Below are 19,781 nucleotides of genomic sequence, written 5' to 3'. Positions count from 1 at the left end.
AGTAATAGTCAAGGGATGACTGATGCTATTTAATGGCAGAGGTTCAACTGGGAAGCTACTACAGCACAATATTACTCACACAGTAAATATAGAAAAAGGAACAATGTATAATGATTGGCAGCTTTTAACCAGAGACCACTGAAAATATCTCTAAATTGAATTTGGGGGAAAAAATGTGAATTATTAACCAACAATAGATGGGGGGGAAGCATTTGTTTATGGTAATTTAGACATATAGCATAAGTGAAAATATGCCGCAGTCTATTATAAATACTGCATGGCTAAAAAGTATTACAGGCAGTCCCTAAGATAGGGTCTGTAGGTTTGTTCAGAATTTGAAACATAAGCACTTACTTTAATGTAACAAGAAAGAGTGCTGTGCAGTAGACAACACACCCCAAAGGGGATTGGGGCAGGTGGTTTATTAAAGCTAAATGCTAATAAAAGTCAAGCGTACCACAGTATGTTACTGTAACAGCCCCCATCTCTGTGATTTGTATGTAAGTTTGGGGTATGTAACTCAAGGACTCCCTGTATCTTTTCAAATAGCCCCTTTATTGGAGCTCCCTATTTATCTGCTACAGTCCCTGTCCATGTTTCAAGTGAAATGTGTGTGAGTTCTAACTGTCCCTGCCCGAAGGGCGAGAGCCAATCACAGCCCTGTAGTCACAGAAACAAAGGCAGGATTCAGTTGTAGCTTCTGATTGGTTCATGTTCTACAGTGTAGTGTGCCAAGTGCCACTTGAAAGAAAGTGAAACAGATGATGGGACTAGTAGAATTTTTGGAGAAGTTTTCAATAAATCAACCAGAAACTATCCTTTTTTTCTTTTTTAACACGGGATGTCCCCTTCAAACTCGTATTGCTCAATGTTGGCTTACAGTTTCAGTGGCCATCCTGATTATGTCACTCTGTATCCTGATTAGGTAATGTTCAAATATGTGAAAAGTAGTTGATTACAGGAAATGTTCACCTCGAGACAAAGGTCAGAAGAACAGCCCTTGTTATTTAAGAAAAAAAAAAAATTCTTAAACTTATACGGTTTTTTTTAAAATGAAGCTTACCAAGATATTTAGCTCTACAGCACCTCTTTGCCAGTCCCGCATGAACCGCCCAGCTTGGTTTCTTGTTTCTGCCTCCTGCAACGTGCCCAAAAAAAATGGAAGTTCTATTGTGCATGTACCTTTGTGCAAGGATCAGTGATCTGATTGGAAGGTACAAGTCCTAAATTGGAAGAATGACAATGCACAGTAAGGGCAGAGACACACGCTCAGTTTCGGGGAGATTAGACACCCGGAGACAAATCTCTACTAAGAGGAGATTTGTCGCTGGGCGACTATTCTCCCCAAATCTGAGCGTGTCTCTCCCCTAAGGGGGATAGCCTGGTAGCACTGGATCACAAACTTATTACTTCACCAGTCTGTAGGCAGGGTCTACTGTTGCAAGCAGGGAGTTGGCGACTCCCCAGCTGGGGGGAATTGAAGATTTCAGAAACAAAAACATCCATTAGAAAGATATTTGTGATGGCATGGGCTGTCACTTTCAGACTTTCAGATGGCATGGGCTGTCACTTTCCTTAAAAATTGTAATTCATAGAGACATATATGAATATAATTCAACTGAGCAGATCCCTTCCATTTCACCTGCTATCTCAGTCACAATTTTTTACACACGTGCTGAGAAGAGCACTCTGAGCCACTTCTATTACATTTGTTTAGAGGGTTTACATTTCCCACAAGTGTGAGTGGAACGGGATCAAAGGAACAGCCTGGAGAATGTTCAAAGTACAGTTTGATGTACGACTGACCTTTAAACACATGACAAATGAGACATTAGGATAACCAAACTGCATTTTATTTAAAAAAATGACAAGAAATGAAAAACATATCAATATGAAAACAATATGACACACAAATGATTTTGCTTGTGTAATGGGGCATGGTTAAGCAGGATGTGCAGCAGGTTATTCTCTTCTAAGCCTTCATTTCATATGGCCATGACACTCTGAATGAACTGGAAATAGAAAAAGCAGAACAAAATTGTTGCACATAATGTCAATGACTTCTGTAACTGCTGTAATAGTGACAGGGAAAAGTGATGGCCTAGAGCAGTGATCCCCAACCAATGGTTAGTGAGAAACATGTTGCTCTAAACCCCTTGGATGTTGCTCTCAATGGCCTCAAAGCAGGAGCTTATTTTTGAATCCTTGGCTTGGAGGCAAGTTTTGGTTGCATAAAAATCAGATGTACTACCAAACAGAACCTCCTGTAGCCTGCCAGTCTACATAAAGGCTACCAAATGTCCAATCACAGCCCTTATTTGGCACTGTAATTTGGCAGCCTCTTTTTTCATGCTTGCGTTGCTCCTCAACTCTTTATATATTTGAATGAGGCTCACAGGTAAAAAAAAAAAAAAAAAAAGTTAGGGGACCATCAGCCTAAAGCAATTATGCTGGGACTATGGCATATGGGGCATTTTTATCAACACTAGGGGCCACATTTACTTAGCTCGAGTGAAGGAATAGAAGAAAAAAATATAGTTTTTTTTAGCTACTTCGATCATCGAATTTGGCTACTTTGACTACGAATCGAACGATTCAAACTAAAAATCATTCGACTATTCGATAGTCGAAGTACTGTCTCTTTAAAAAAAACTTCGACCCCCTACTTCGCCAACTAAAACCTACTAAACATCAATGTTAGCCTATGGGGAAGGTCCCCATAGGCTTTCTAACAATTTTCTGATCGAAGGAAAATTGTTTGCTCGATGGATTAAAATCCTTTGAATCGTTCTATTCGAAGGATTTAATAGTTTTTTCCTTCGATCGAAGTAATTGCGGTAAATCCTTAGACTTTGATATTCGATGTTGAAGGATTTTACTTCGAAGGTCGAATATCGAGGGTTAGCCCAAGTGCGCATGCGCAAGGTGGTGCTCGCATGCGCAAGAAAAGCTGTAGTTTTTACTTCTTTTGCGCTTCTGCGCATGCGCAAATTGCCGACAAATACATTCGGGCACATGCGCAGGAGCGCAAGAAGAAGTAAAGACCACAAAGAGTCGGGCACCGCACTGGGGGTAGGCGACAGAGGAGGTGCGTGCTTGGCGCCCCCCCAGCTTTGCGCCCTAGGCACGTGCCTACTCTGCCTACCCCTAGTTCCGGCCCTGACCCTCGATATTCGACCCCAAGTAAATGTGCCCCTAGGGGTTATTTATTAAAGTAAATTCTTTTCGCTGCGTCCAAGCCGAAAACCCGAATAAGTCACGATTTATTATGCCCCGAAGTTGTTCAAGTCTTTGTCGAAGTTGATGAATAACTCGCTAACTGTTGTTAAAGACTATATGTGAAACAAAGTTATCAAACATCCACAGTGGATTTTATCATGATTCTGGCTCCCTTTTAATTCAGTCATGGGAAATGCAGAGCTCTCCACATATTGCTTAATAGAGAACTAAAGCTAAACTAAAGAAGTAGGACAGAAATGTTTTGTTTTGGGCTTATGTACCAACCAAAGAGAACCACAGCCCTTTAACAGTTTGCCTTCTTTGGTCAGTACTGATTAATAGAAATGTCACAATATATACGGCCGATTAGTAAATAATTTAGATTATTAGTAATGGCAGCTCAAATCAGCAACACAAAAAGATTAGAAACTCCTGTGCCAGTCTTAAAGCCCTGGATCATTACAGAGATGCTGAAGCTTTAGGCTGGTTCAACAAGTTCTAGCCATTTTTAGGGTTTAGTTCTCCTTTAAATACAGATCCAAGCCCAATAGTTCAACAGCAGTTAGCCCATAGTTTGTAGTAGTTTCTGCTGCTAATAGAATGAATATCCAGTTACAGTAGAAGAGGCAGTTATTATGTGCTCATACTCACATCATCGTACTGGAAGTTCACTACACCCTGTTGGGAAACATCCCTCCTTCTAAACATGTCTGCAAAACATACAACGTTATAGTTTTACACCTTTTATTTTCAACAGTTTAAGTTTTTTCATGCATTAGAAAAGAACACAACTCAACATATTGCATCGCTGCAGCATTTTTGTTTTCAAGTAACTATATTCAGCTGGCGGCACCTGTAGTCGCCAGTTTATCCAACAACTAAACCATCAGTTTGTGATTAGAATCCATGCAGCTCATACGGATTTATCAGCATCTAATGGCTTAATGGGAATGGAAAATTTGGTTAATTAGTGACAATGGAACATGTGAGAGTTATTGGTTTTGCAGCCACAGTGCCATGTCAGCGCCCATAGAGATTACACTGGATTTGGACAGGTGAGAAAACCGATTCACACACAGGGAAAGGATGGGTTTCCCATCTGTGAATCAGCATTTACATTTAAAGGAACAGTTCAGTGTAAAAATAAAAAAACTGGGTAAATAGGCTGTGCAAAATAAAAAATGTTTCTAATATAGTTAATTAGCCAAAAATGTAATGTATAAAGGCTGGAGTGACTGGATATGTAACAGAACAGAACTTCCTGCTTTTCAGCTCTCTAACTCTGTGTTAGTGACTTTAAGGGGGGGCCACATAGGACATAACTGTTCAGTGAGTTTTCAACTGATCCTCAGCATTCGGCTCAGATTTTAAAGCAAACGGTTGTGACCCACGTGCCACCCTCCCCGCAAGTCAGAAAAATGTATACCTCTCCGAACCACCTGATTGCTATAAAGAAAAACCAAAAGCCACACTTCAATGGCCTCTCTCTCTCTGCACCACCAGTTAACCTGAAAAGCGTCTCTCTTTTTGTAATTTCATAAAGGAGTCGTTGACTTCCAAAAAAAAGGGGGGTTTTCAGACTGTTCACCAGAACACATTTTTCTATTGCTTTCCATCTTTTATTTATTTTTTTTACTGTTTTTCCAAAATATAAATTTAAAGTTTAATGCTCAGGTTTTTTGTGTTTCAATCTGGCAGCTCAGTTAACGGTATCCAAATAATTTTCTACATTAATTTGCTACCTGTAGTGGATAATATATTCCTCAGCAGCATATTAGCAAGTATTGTAACAATTCTAACAGCTCAGCAGGGACAAAGATAACAAATGTATCATCTAAATGGAATCAACAGTTAAAGAGTAGCCGACCCCCCGAGCTGCTTTAGAAAGACCAGAAATATTCAAAAAAGTAATTGGAAAAAAATTCTCTTTCTGGTGAACAATCTGAAACCAAATGTATTAATCTGCATTAATATTTACCAATCGCAGTCATGCCAGAGAGACTCCTTACCTGTCAGAGCTCGCAGTTTCACACAGCAGGTAATGTAATCATCGAAGGTGATTCTTCCACTGGTGCTGTATCTTTTTGCTATATTATTCAGGGCCTGAGGGCTCAACCTATACCCTGTAGATTAAAAATATATATTATTTGAGCGTTTGTATTACCCATATCAAGTATGTTTAATGTAATCAGATATGAGCTAGTGTATAAGTAAGTTATAGTGTTTACAGTTGTAATCATGGTTGTGTCCTCTGCTGCTCCTTACTTTCCCAGGTTGCTGCGAGTAAGATATTCCTTATTCACGCTTTACCTCCCTTTCCCCCCCAGCAGCCAAACAAAAGAACAATGGGAAGGTAACCAAATAGCAGCTCCCTAACACAAGATAACAGCTGCCTGGTAGATCTAAGAACAACACTCAATAGTAAAATCCAGGTCCCACTGCGTTAAATTGAGTAAGAGAAACAAAAGCCTGCCAGAAAGCAGTTCCATCCTAAAGTGCTGGCTCTTTCTGAAAGCACATGACCAGGCAAAATGTCCTGAGATGCACCTACACACTAATATTACAACTAAAAAAAATACACTTGCTGGTTCAGGAATTACATTTTACTGAATTATCTGCTGTGTAATGTAGAAATAAAAACTACATCATAAAAATCATGACAGAATCCCTTTAAGAGGGGTGGGCTTAGTCCTCATTCAACAGAATCATACAATTGAAAACCAATTAAAGAGATTATGTTAATCATTCTCTTCAATGAAATCTGCTGGTAAACCCAGGAAGCAGCAAGAATAAGTCATATATATTCACCTTACTCAGTTTTGAAATCCTGGTTTGGAGGCACGTTTTGTATAAAATCCAGGTGTACTGCCAAACAGAACCTCCAATAGGCTGCCAGTCAACATAGGGGCTACGAAATAGACAACCACAGCCCTTAATTGGCACCCCTGGACCTTTTTGGATACTTATGCTGCTCTCCAACTTTTTTTTTTATTACATTTGAATGTGGCTCACAGGTAAAAAAGGTTGGGGACCCCTGCACTTACCCATTGCGCCTAAGGCAGCATGAAGTTCATGTCCCTCAACTGTGCCACTCCTATCGGAATCAAACGTCATGAAGTGCTGTCTCCAACCATTTATTACCATCCCCAGCTCTTTAAATTCATTAAAGCCCATTTTGCCAGACATATCCCTCTAAAATGTCAAAGTTAAGGACAACAGGTCAGTGCCCAAATGAAAAACAAAACATGCAATAGAATATTTTTCAATGCAAACAAAAGGATACATCCAGCATAGAGATCATAAGACGGCATGATTCCAGGCTAAAAGCTGTAAAACAGAAAAAAAAAAAAAAAAACAACAGCATTATTACAATGGCAAGATGGGGGACAGCCATTTTTATGGTGTTTAAAAACAGTAAGCAAGTTGAGACAAAATTATACAGATTACAGCTGTGTGACGTAGAGTCCTGCAGCAGGTCGGGTACCTGAGGGTTACCCACAAAAAAAAGTGGGCCCCATGAGGAATGAGGGGAGGATTTTCAGGTACGGGTATGCCTGCTGGTAGCGGGTCTCATCTAAATTTCTTATCTTATGCAAGATTGTCTATATTTTACAAAAGTTGTTTGTCCCGCCCACTTTCAATGACGTCACTTGCGGCTTGCAGCACTTCCTGTTTGATGTAGGTCGGCGGGTTGCAGATAAGGCAATTGCTGGTCCGGATTGGCTAACGGATCAAAGTCGGTAAATATGCGGGTTGCGGTTTGGGTCGCAGGCTGCAGGTCTCATGTTTTTATTTTTTATAGTTTTTCCAAAATCTAGTTTAATGTTCCTGTCTCTGGCATTTCAGTATGGCAGCTCAGTAATTCAGATGCAGACACTAAACTGTTACAATTCTGCAACATTTAGGGGCAGATTTATCAAGGATCGAATTAAAAATTGGAATTAGAAATTCGAGTTTTCTCATTTTTTATGGTCAAAACTGTCAAATTCGACTAGGGAGTTATTCAAATTTGTTTTTTTAAATTAGAATACAATTATACTCCGGCCCTTTAAGAACGCAAATTTGACTATTCATCACCTAAAACCTGTCCAATAGCGGTTTAAGTCAATGGGAGTGGTCCAGGGATCAGTTTGGAGTTGTTTGCAGTCTTCCTGACATTCAAGTTGTTTTTTTCGTAGAAAAAACTCGAATAGAGTTTTTAAAATTCAAAACAAATTCAATTAGAGTTTTGGGTCGATTCTATTCATCCGAGTTTTAAAAAAAAAAATCTATTTTATTAAAAAATTTTGCTTGGTCGAATTTATGGGAGTTTTTAAAAACTCACATGAATTCGAATTTTGACCTTTCATAAATGTGCTTCTAAGCGGATACATTTTTAAAGCAGCAACTCTGGAATATTACAAACGATTGTATCAATTCTAACAGCTGCCTTTAATGAAACTCAGAGATTCTGCTCAGCAGGGACAAATATAAGAAATGTATCAACTAAATGTATCAATTTTAAACAATTAAAGAGTTGGCAACTAGTGATGTGCGGGCCGGTCCGATACCAACGGGTTTACCCACGGGTCGGGCGGGTTTGGGCCGACCTCGCACCCCCCATTCTTGAATGGCCAAGTCAGTCACCTGATCTGAACCCAATTGAGCTGCATTTCACTTGTTGAAGACTAAACTTCAGACAGAAAGGCCCACAAACAGCAACTGAAAGCCGCTGCAGTAAAGGCCTGGCAGAGCATTAAAAAGGAGGAAAACCAAGAATCTGGTGATGTCAATGAGTTCAACCAAATATTAGAAATTAACATTTTATTTTCAGTTTTTTAATTTGTCCAATTACTTTTGAGCCCCTAAATGAAGTGATTGTGTTAAAAAAAGGCTTTAGTTCCTCACATTTGTATGCAATCTCTTTGTTCAACCCACTGAATTAAAGCTGAAGTACAACTGCATCCGAGTTGTTTCATTTAAAATTCATTGTGGTAGTGTACAGAACCAAAATTAGAAAAAAGTTGTCTGTCCAAATATATATGGAACAATCTGTAGCAGGGACAAGTAACCACATTCTTCCCTTTTCTTTTTATACTGGAATTTCCAGTAACATTGGCTCATACAGCTGATAATGAAAGTGGAACAAGCAGAGTTTAATGTAGCTGTACAAACAAATAAGGTGACCTGTGGGAAATCCTGAGGAGTGTACAGATAACACTATTGATTTATATAATAGAAAAGGAAACCTACACAACGTATCTGTATGGAGAGTATATGACCTAGGGCACATGTAACGTAATCACTCGATAACCCTCTGTGCACTTCTTACCATTTGTGAGAGGTGGTTTACATTCATCTGAACAACAAGCAGCACAGAAAAGTATCAAGTTTTTTTCTTAAGCTGAAATACGCCTTTGACGGAATGACAAATGTGCGATTAGTCTATACGAGTACAATTACTGGCTTTGCTTTAGTTGTCAGTCCAGCAATCTAAGGGGGTTATTTATAAATCCGAATTTATCTCAATATTTTCTGCTACAAACTCCGATCAAATCCGCTCAAGGTTTTTAAATTTATGTATTATTAAATTTTCCTGAAAATTTGCTTTGCGGGAAAAATCTGATTCTCACAAATTTTTCGGATTTTTCCATCGGATGTTCACTATTTTTTTTACCCAAAATCTTCGGATATTGCACGAAACCCAGCGGACATCAAAAAATCATTGGGACTTCTCCCATTGACTCATATGCAAACTCGACAGGTCTGATTTTCGGATATTCCGGAAAATTCGTGATTTTTTAAAAGTACTATTTTATATAAAAAAAACACACACCACACATTTTTCGTGATTTTTGCATTCGGAGTTTAGTAAATAACCCCCTTAGTGTTAGTTGGTGAAAGTGGAAATTTGATGGCTCCAGGGCATGTATTATACTTACGTTTGTATCCACCAGACAGCCCTGATTGTGTAAGGCATCGCTGTAGCTCATCAGCATCTATCTGGCCATCCTAGAATTGATATCAAAACACAAATTTAGTATATATTCTCACTGCCATGTCGCTTTGGAGTAACCATGCAGTATTCACTGTTCGGGTGAATATGGCCCTCATGAGTGATTAAAGGATTTGTTCAGTTTGTTTCAGACAGTTCACCAGAAATAAATACTTTTTCCAATTTCTTTCTATTTTCTATGTGTGCCCATTTTTCTAATATTGAAGTCTAATTTTTCACCTTTGTAAAATCAACTCTGGGAGGTGGTCGCCGACTTTCTAAACTGTTCTAAATTGATACATTATTTATCTTTGTCCTTGCTGAGCAGAATCTCTGGGTTTCATTAAAGGCAGCTGTTAGAATTGATACAATAGTTGCTAATACTCAAGAGGTACTACTGAGAAATGTATCAACTAATTGTATCAACTAAATGTAGCAAAATTGTAACAACTCAGAATCTGGTCCTGGATCACTGAGCTGCCAGACTGAAACACCAGAGACAGGAACATTAAAGGGGGTGTAAAGCCAAAAAATGAAATTCCTTTAATGGGTCCACTGTCTTCAAATAAACATATCTTCAATATACTTACATAAAATATTCTGTACCTTTTTCATAAAAAGCATGATTTTCTGTGCTCCAGCTCCCCCTTCTCTCTATGCGCATGTACTTCAGCCTGCATGGATTCCTCAACACGGGGGACCGGCCCACGGCTGCTTTACTTCAAGATGATAAGAGATACTTCTTTCCCAGACACCACAGATCTCGGAGGAGGGGAGATTGTTTTGAAGTAAAGCAGCCGTGGGCCGGCGCGTCGTGTTGAGGAATCCATGCAGGCTGAAGTATGTGCGCATAGAGAGAAGGGGAGCTGAAGCGCAGAAAATCATACTTTTTAGGAAAAAGGTACAGAATATTTTAGGGAAGTATATTGAAGATAGGTTTATTTGAAGAAAGTGGACCCATTAAAGGAATTTCATTTTTTGGCTTTACATCCCCTTTAATGTTCCGGTCTCTGGTGTTTCAGTCTGGCAGCTCAGTGATCCAGGACCAGATTCTGAACTGTTACAATTCAACATCCAACTTAGATTTTGGAAAAAAAACTGTAAAGAATTAAAAAAATGGAAAGCAATTGAAAAAGGTCTGTTTCTGGAGAACAATCTGAAAACAACAGAACTGAAAAAGTGTTTGGAAGGTGAACAACGCCTTTAAGTCACCCATTGTGGCCCTGTCTCATGCCACTCATTCTGGTGGGAAGCTCCAGTTTGTCTACATGAATGAATAAGGAATATCCTTCTAGCTATGGTTGAAGTACAACGCTAGAATGCATTAAAGGAGAAGGAAATTCCCTGGGTGCAAACCCCCCCCTCCTCCCCCCTGGCATACCTGTCCCGCTAGGTAAGTGCCCCTAACTTGTTACTCACCCCTCTGTGCAGGTCCTGTCCACAGAGCTCACAGGCACCATCTTCTCCCAAGCGGTCTTCTTCCTGCTTTGATCAGCGTTTTTGGCGCATGCGCAGTAGGAGCATTTACCGGTACGGATCTACTGCGCATGCGCCAAGTCACGAAGTTTTCCAACATTCGGCGCATGCACAGTAGATCCGTACCGGTAAATGCTCCTACTGCGCATGCGCCAGAAGATGCCGATCAAAGCAGGAAGAAGATGGCGCCTGTGAGCTCCGTGGACAGGACCTGTGTAGAGAGGTGAGTAACAAGTTAGGGGCATTTGCCCGGGGGGACAGGTAGGCCAGGGTGGAGGAGGGAGGGGGGGGAGGGATTTTTGCGCCCAGGGGGTTTCCTTCTCCTTTAAGTAGGGAGCTGCACTTCAACAGAAAGTGAGGAACGGGAACCCTGATTACAACTACAATATCTCACATACATACAAGCTCATATCCAATGACTATTCCATCATATTTAATAATAGTTTCACCCTCTGGGGATGCTGCCCTATCCTAAAACATGTCCTGGATTAAAGCAGTACAAGAATGTAATGGCTGAATCAATGGGTGAGTAAGAGGAGTAAGTTAGTCGGTGCTATATTCATGCCTATAAGCTCTCTGCTAAACCTTTGTCCACAGCCACCCTTTGAGCTTTTGCCAAGTAAAAGAAATGGCACAATGTATAACGGACAAAGCTCACCTGGCCTGCAACAGATGCAAAGTAGCCATACAAGGGGTCTTGCTGTTGTCCGTATGCAGGACCTCCGGGGGCTCCGCCATACTGCAAATGGAGAAGAGTGATATTCAGTATAAACAAAGACACAGGAGAGTAAGAGTTATTTTGTCTATCTTACATCATACATTTGTTTTTAAATACTCCAATTACATTTCATTAAATAGTTCTATTTGTTCAGACTTTCACCAACAGAAGCCACAAAAGACTGCTCTGAACAAAGACATATACAATATTCACAATAGTTAAGTGTTAGTAGATAAAAGAACCTAGAACTCTTACCTGTACTGGCTGCTTAAGTAGAATAGGTTGCAAGTATTCCAAAAATGTGGCTGTTTTTTCAAATTATATTTACAACTAGAGGCCTAGCCCATTCCTGTATGGCAAGTCTGCACTTGATGAGCTGCGACATGCAGAAAGGACCTCACATTTCAGATGGAAATTGATCAGATTCTGTGTAAAACGGATTTGTGTGTAGCTGACATTACTTATAGACAGCTAAAGCGCTTTATCTTGAAAACTGAATCTGTTCCAGAACAAATCATGAATAAACACATCAAGTCTACTCAAAGGCTTCCTCTGCCAGTGAATAAAATGGGGCAGGTGATGAAGGCAGGCTTACTTTATCATAAATATATACAGGTATGGGATCCATTATCCAGAATGCTCGGGACCTAGGCTTTTTTGGATAAGGAATCTTTCCATAATTTGGGATCTTCACACCTTAAGAAAATCATGTAAACATTAAATAAACCCAATAGGCTGTTTTGCTTGCAGTAAGCATTAATTATATCTTAATTTGGATCAAGTACAAGTTACTGCTTTATTACTACAGAGAAAGAAAATTGTTTTTAAAAATTAGAAATATTTGGATAAAACGGAGTCTATGGGAGATAGCCTTTCAGTAATTTGGAACTTTCTGGATAACAGGATTCCGGATTATGGATGCCATATCCATAATATAATTATATAATAAATATTCTAAATCTTGCATCCATCACAAGCACTGCTTTACTGCCTAACAAGCGGACATGTTTTGCACATTGTTCAAAGGGCGCTAGTACAGGTATGGAACCCGTTATCCGGAAACCCGTTATCCAGAAAGCTCCGAATTACGGAAAGGCCATCTCCTATAGACTCCATTTTATCCAAATTTTGAAAAACGATTTCCTTTTTCTCTGTAATAACAAAATAGTAGCTTATACTTGATCCAAACCAAGATATACAGTAATTAATCCTTAAAGGAAGCAAAACCAGCCTATTGGGTTTATTTAAGGTTTACATTATTTTCTAGTAGACTTCAGACATGAAGATCCAAATTACAGAAAGATCCATTATCCGGTCCTGAGCATTCTGGATAATAGGTCCCATACCTGTACATCATTACATATTCCCTGTGTGTAAAGTATTGCACATCCAGCCTAGCACTTTTATAATAAGGGATATATAGATGTGCAAGGCCCTTTGCACCACAGACCACACATGGTATCTACCCATCACCCCAGACAAATAGTAATTGGCATGGTAGAAGCATCCACTGTTGATCTGGATCGACCAATAAGGGTCACTTTAAGTTCGAAATAAATTATCAGGAGCTTAAGCAGTGGCTACCATTAGACTCAATGTAGTTCAGTGGAACAAAGGGTATTAAAGGAGAACTAAACCCCCCATTGTGATACGTCCCCATTGGCCCCCCTCCCTGCATTACCAAACTGTAGATCATAAGGTTAAAATACAAGAGTCATGAATATCCTGTAACATATATTCTTGTAAAAAGGCACTTAGTATTTGCCATTAGTTATAATTGGTGCTTGCAGATATCGCTTGTTACCCTACACATAGTAGTAAGGCCCCCTGTAGTACGATATATGAAAAGTATAAGGCCCCTTGGAGTTCCTTGAAATGTATGAACATGGCATTTACTCTATATAATCATAGCTCTCATACATGACATGCATATCCTAATATAGAATTTATATTTTATAGTTAACGTTTTTCTTTGTTAGGGATACTCGGGCAATTGTTCCAACAACTTGGGTGTTATTTTGCTCTCTGTGGATACTATAAATCCATGAAATGCTGTTAAATGAGTAACATCAGAAGATTGTCATTTCAAGGAACTCGCAGTGTTTATATAGAGTGTTTTTACTGTGCAATCAGGGCACATAGTCGTTGCTTAGCATTGAGTAAAAGGTTAATGTTCCATAGTTACAAGGCACAAAGGTTTCTAGTCTATGGTTATATTTTAATTCCCGAAAGAATAGTAAGATGTTGTTAGTTGGCCTGTCATACAGTAGCTGTAACCTTAAGGGTTAGTCCACACGAGGAGATTCGGGGAGATTCAGTCGCATGTCAACTAATCGCCTCTTCTTCTGGGCGACGATCTCCCCGAACTGCCTTTGCGCGTCTTCCCATCTGTTATAATCCAAAGTCGCCTGCGCTAAAGCACACGCGGCGCTTCGTTTTCTGAAGTTGCCCGAAGTTTCCTTGTGAGGCAACTTCGGGCGACTTTGGAAAACAAAGCGCAGCGTGTGCTTTAGCGCAAGCGACTTTTCATTATAGCGGATGGGAAGACACGCGAAGGCAGTTTGGGGAGATTGTCGCCCAGGAGAGGTGATTAGTCGCCAGGCGACTAAATCTCCCCGAATCTCCTCATGTGGACTAACTCTAAAGGAGAACTAAACCCCTCCCATTGTGATAAGTCCCCATTTGCCCCCTCCCTGCCTTCCACTGCAAGTCTTAAAGGAAAACTATACCGCCCAAACAATGTAGGTCTCTATTAAAAGATACTGAGTAAAACATCTCATGTGTAAAACCATGCTTCATGTAAATGAACCATTATCATAATAATATAGTTTTTTAGTAGTATGTGCCATTGGGTAATCATAAATAGAAAATTGCCATTTTAAAAAAATAAGGGCCGCCCCCTGAGATCGTACGATTCACTGTGCACACATACAAACCACATGTAAGGTCACATGAGCCAATTAACAGACAGAGTTCTGCTTTTTGCTTCCTCACTTCTTCCTGTTACAGTTAGAGTTGAAGTATTTCTGGTCAGGTGATCTCTGAGGCAGCACACAGACCATCACAAAATGGTGGCTCAAGGCAATGTAAAAGGGCAATATTTATGTAAATATATATTCCAGTTTGGTAAGATTCTTTAATATGTCATTCAATTTGATATAAACTATCTGTTGCTTAAGTATTCATTTTGGGGGTATAGTTTTCCTTTAAGCTGGCCATAGACGCAAAGATTTCCCTGTAATATTGAACGAACGATCGTACGTCCTCATCTCGACCTGCCACTAACCATGCGGATCAAACAAAGCAGTAAAGAACAGATCAGCCGATGTTCTGCCCCACAGCAATCGTAGGAAAGTTTTTGTTCAACAAAGCTGACAGTGACAGTCCTGCGAATAATGAGCAATTCGGGGCAGCTTTTCATTATGCACATGCGAGTGACTGGACATGGCTACTCACACTGGGAGCTCCCTCCTGGTGCAGGTAGCCCAACGCTAGTGGCGGGCATTTTTTTTTTTTTTTTAAATAAAAATAAGAAAACTACTCTTATCCCCAACCGGAACGTGGGCTCTAGTAACCCGCAACTTTGGTTGGGGATAACATTTTTACCCACAAGTGCTCTTTAAAGGTGAACCATCACTTTAAAGGAATTAAGTAGAAAAATAAAATCTGGGTAACTAGATTTTATTCTTTGTACTAGAAAAGGTCATTTGTTTCAACAAACTTCTGTTTTGTTTCGTAACTTTTGTTTTGTATACACACGTCTTCAGCCAGCATCAAGTGCAAAAGCAAACTCAATAAACAGTTATGTCCCATGTGGGCCCCCTTCAAGTCGCTAATGAAGCGTTAGCTGCATATTTTGCACAGCCTATTTACCCAGATTTTATTTTTTACACTGAACTATTTATTTAAGCTGCCCTGACCCACCATATACTTCATATTCAATTAAACCATCTGAACGGTGAACAAAGATTATAGTATTATAATACACAAAAGCCATGAATATCTTGTAAATTATATAGTGAATAAAGTACCCCCTCTTGTAAATTATAAGGATATTATAAGTTACTGAGGAGTTTCATGACCATATAAAAACACAAAGCTGAAGGCGGAGTGCTTTTATACAGGTCAATAATACACAAAAGCCATGAATATCCTTTATTATAATACATAAGTTTCAGTGAGTCATGTGAAAGAAATGACATCACTACTCACCGTTTATAACTGATGATATCACTAGTCACTATGGATTGGCAAATTTGACCCGTTTGGTTAAAAATTCGCAGACGCCCATTAAAGTCTATTTTTTTGATGCACAAAGCCATACAAGTCTATGGGCGTCATTTCTGCAGCAAAACAAGCCAAAAAAAATCCTACTATTCACTGTTTATAAGGATATCATTTACAAGATATTCATGGCTTTTGTGTATTATGTAGTGAATAAAGTACCCCCTCTTGTAAAATATAAGGATATTATAAGTTACCGAGGAGTTTCATGACCATATAAAAACAAGAGGCCGAAAGCCGAGTGTTTTTATACAGGTCATGGAACTCCGAGGTAACTTCTAATATCCTCATATTTTGCAACTGGGGGTACTTTATTTATTATAATACACAAGTTTCAGTGAGTCATGTGACAGAAATGACATCAGAACTCACCATTTATAACTGATGACATCAGAACTCGTTTATAAGCATATAATTTACAGGATATTCATGGCTTTTGTAAATTATATACTTATAAACGGCAAGTTCTGATGTCATCAGTTATAAACGGTGAGTTCTGATGTCATTTCTGTCACATGACTTGCTGAAACTTGTGTATTATAATAAATAAAGTACCCCCAGTTGTAAAATATGAGGATATTAGAAGTTACCTCAGAGTTCCATGACCTGTATAATAACACTCGGCCTTCGGCCTTGTGTTTTTATATGGCCATTAAACTCCTCGGTAACCTATAATATCCTTATATTTTACAATAGGGGGTACTTTATTCACTATATAATTGCTATATTACATGCTGCCCAACAAACACAGTGATTTGTAGCTATACAGCTCATGGTACACATGGAAGATAATTCAATGTACAACAAAAACTAGAGAAGCACAAGCACAACGTGCACACTGAATAACCGCTGACACAGGCAGATATACACGTTTATTTTCTGCGTAAGTAACGCAAGGCCCCTAGGGACAATGGGAGGATCAAGTACAGTATATTTTTGGGGTGTACCAAGTCTCCCGGGTCTGTAGGTAACACAGCAGCAGAGACTGGCAAACTAATAACATTCGATCCTCCACTGCTCCCCCGGGAATCTCTTTAATCACGCCCTTGCCGTTTCCTACACTGACGCAAATTCACGCCGCACTGTTCCCACACCGAATATTTGTCCTGGTTACTCTCAATACAAACCCCTTTATAATACAGCGTATCCCCACGTATGTGCCTATACGGTCTCATCCCTACATACAAACAAACACATCTTTTCCTACGTCCCACCCCAAAATCAGTGCAGAGCCATACGGGCATCTCCCCAGTGTGCATCTTACCCCTCCTTGGTAATAGCCCCCTCCTGGATGCTGCCCCTGATACGCCATTGCTGCACGGAACAAGAATGAGCCTGCAGAGCGCCGTGTATCTGATCTATAACCCACGGCGGATACACTGTAATATCGGCCACTCCCAGCGCTCTCTACACTGATGGGCGGGGCGGCATCCGGAATGGTCCAGTATACATGCAAACACCCGGGGATTAACATTGTTAGCCCACGCCTTATTAAAGTACATATGTGCCACAATTGCTTTTGTGCGGCCTTTTCTTGTCTGGCTCTCTGGGCTACAAACTGCATTTAAATAAGTCTCTAACTCAAATCATCGTTCGCACATCAGTATTGTGAATAAAGTAAACTCGGGGTTTCTTTAGTTTGGACAGGGATCAAGTTTGCCTGTGTGGGCGTCACAAAGAGTGAGGCCTATACAATGTGTGACGCGGGTTCCCGCTCAAAAGTAGTCTCACAGAAACGAGTCCGTTACTGGTGTGGTGCTGCTTGTGAGGTAGTGACCAATACCAGCGGTGCCCCAACTTTTTTTGGCTCATGGACTGGTGTAAAAGTAGGGATGCACCGAATCCACTATTTTGGATTCAGGCAAACCCCGAATCCTTCACGAAGGATTCCAAATGCCGAATCCTAATTTGCATATGCAAATTAGGGGTGGGAAGGGGGAAACATTTTTTACTTCCTTGTTTTGTGACAAAAAGTCACGCGATTTCCCTCCCTGACCCTAATTTGCTTATGCAAATTAGAATTCGGTTCGGCCGGGCAGAAGGATTCGGCCGAATCCTGCTGAAAAAGGCAGAATCCTGGATTCGGTGCATCCCTAGTGTAAAGGAAACATTTTTTGCAAGGCGGGGGTCGGGGGAGGCCCAGCGGCAACTGCGCGTCCAATTTGGCTGCGCCGTCGTTAATTACGGGCAGTTCAGGACTGTCCGCAGCCCGGTGGTTGGGGACCCCTGACCTACAGTGTTCTCCCTAAATCATTATAGTACTTGCCCTCTAGCATAACTCCCAACATTGCAAATTTTTTGTTTGAGCACACCCATTTTTGTGGTAATTACCATGTTAATTTTACAAAATTTGACAGGTTATGAAAGTTTGAACATATTTCTGTGTTTTTTTTCTCGTTATTACAGTTGTGCTCAGTGGCGTAACTACCGGGGGAGCAGGGGTGCAATTGGGCCAGGGCCCGCACCCCCGCAGGGCCCCCCGGCAGTCACAAGCCTACTGCAGCGCCGCACGGAAGAGGGTGGGGGGCGGGGCACAGCTGCACGGCCCGCACCAGGGCCCGCCCCCACCTAGTTCCGTCTCTGGTTTTGCTAATGACGGTGAATTGCCTTTTAAGCTGTGAGTCTAAAGCTGGCCAAAGACCAAAGATGTTCTGCCCCTAGGGTTGCCACCTTTTCCGGAAAAAATACCGGCCCTTCCTATTTATCTTTTTTCCCTATTAATAAAATAAAATACCGGCCAGGTGGCAACCCTATCTGCCCCTGACAGCAATCGTTTGAAATTTATGTCTGACAAAAGCTGGTGACAGTCTCCCACTTATCGGCAATACATGCAGAGATATTATCGGTAGGCGACAGAAATTTTCGAACCTGTCCGATCAACTGAATGATCAATCACCATATTACGAAAAAGTCGGGACACTCCACACAGGGCCCGAAAATCGTACGAAACAAAGATTAGTACTATCAAATCTTTGCTTCTATGGCCAACTTAACTTTTCCCAAGGGTCCTGTTATCTTATATTGTTACAATTACTTATTAGCTTACCGGTATCTAGAAATTGTAACAAAAGTATCTTATCTAGTGCCAAAAGCCCATTAAGTTAGAAACTTTTTTTATTTTTCTGGCTGTTCAGTGCAGATAAAAATGGGAATTCCAGTACAAATGAGGGACTGCTGGTTGAGCAGTCAAAAGAGGGACTGTCCCTCTAAAAACAGGACATTTGGGAGGTATGCTCTAGGGTTGCCACCTGACTGGGAAGAAATATCCATTGCTCTACATTTTTAATAACATTTTCATAAAGCATCAGGCTGGCAACTAGGGCTGCCACTTTTAATGGAAAAAAAATACCGCCCTTCTTATATTTTGAATTTTCTTCCCTATTAAAGTGGACCCGTCACCCAGACATAAAAATCTGTGTAATAAAAGTCCTTTTTAAATTAAATATGAAAGCCAAGTTCTTTTTTTTATTAAAGCATTCATAGCTGTTGTAAACTCATTTAAAAATATCAGCTGTCAATCAAATATTGCCTACCCCACCTCTATGCCTAGGCATAGAGGCGGGGCAAACAATTACTTTCACTTTCCATTCAGCACTTCCTAGATGTCACTGCTCTCTCCACATTCCCTCAGCTCTCTTAACAATTTAATTGTGTAACCAGGGCATGGGGATGGACATTGTGTCCCTGTCCCCAGGTGCATAAACAAGATTCTGAGATGATACAAGACTTGCCTTAATAACAGTGTCCACAAAATGGCTCCTTCCTGGTTAATATAATTATGAGTTCCCAGACTGATGGAAACAATATTCAAATAATTTATACAGTGTAATTAAAGTTCCTTTTGCTTGACTAACATGATAAAATAGGATTTGGAATAATTTTTTTTGGGTGACGGGTCCCCTTTAAGGACATAACAGGTGGCAACCCTATTGGGAACCCTGCATACGCTGGCAGAGCTTTGTTACGCATACAGTTTTCCATCCTTCACGAAATACAATTTAGTCCATAAATATTTGGACAGAGACAACTTTTTTTCTCATTTTGGTTCTGTACATTACCACTAGGGATGTAGCGAACTGTTCGCCGGCGAACTAGTTCGCACGAACTTCG

General features: G+C 40.3%; 1 protein-coding gene across 1 annotated transcript; it reads right to left on the bottom strand.

The window, feature by feature from the left end:
• Positions 1–1,835: 1,835 nt before the first annotated feature.
• sri.S (sorcin S homeolog) lies at positions 1,836–17,044 on the bottom strand. The gene is given in 8 exon segments (NM_001095888.1): positions 1,836–2,012; positions 3,871–3,929; positions 5,229–5,342; positions 6,264–6,411; positions 6,503–6,546; positions 9,141–9,210; positions 11,328–11,408; positions 16,936–17,044. Coding segments are annotated over 8 exon segments (591 nt in total). The 5' UTR covers positions 16,984–17,044; the 3' UTR covers positions 1,836–1,985.
• Positions 17,045–19,781: the final 2,737 nt, after the last annotated feature.

This window comes from Xenopus laevis, chromosome 6S (genome assembly GCF_017654675.1).
Source record: "Xenopus laevis strain J_2021 chromosome 6S, Xenopus_laevis_v10.1, whole genome shotgun sequence".
Classification (NCBI taxonomy): domain Eukaryota; kingdom Metazoa; phylum Chordata; class Amphibia; order Anura; family Pipidae; genus Xenopus; species Xenopus laevis.
This window is presented reverse-complemented; position numbering and strand designations above follow the sequence as displayed.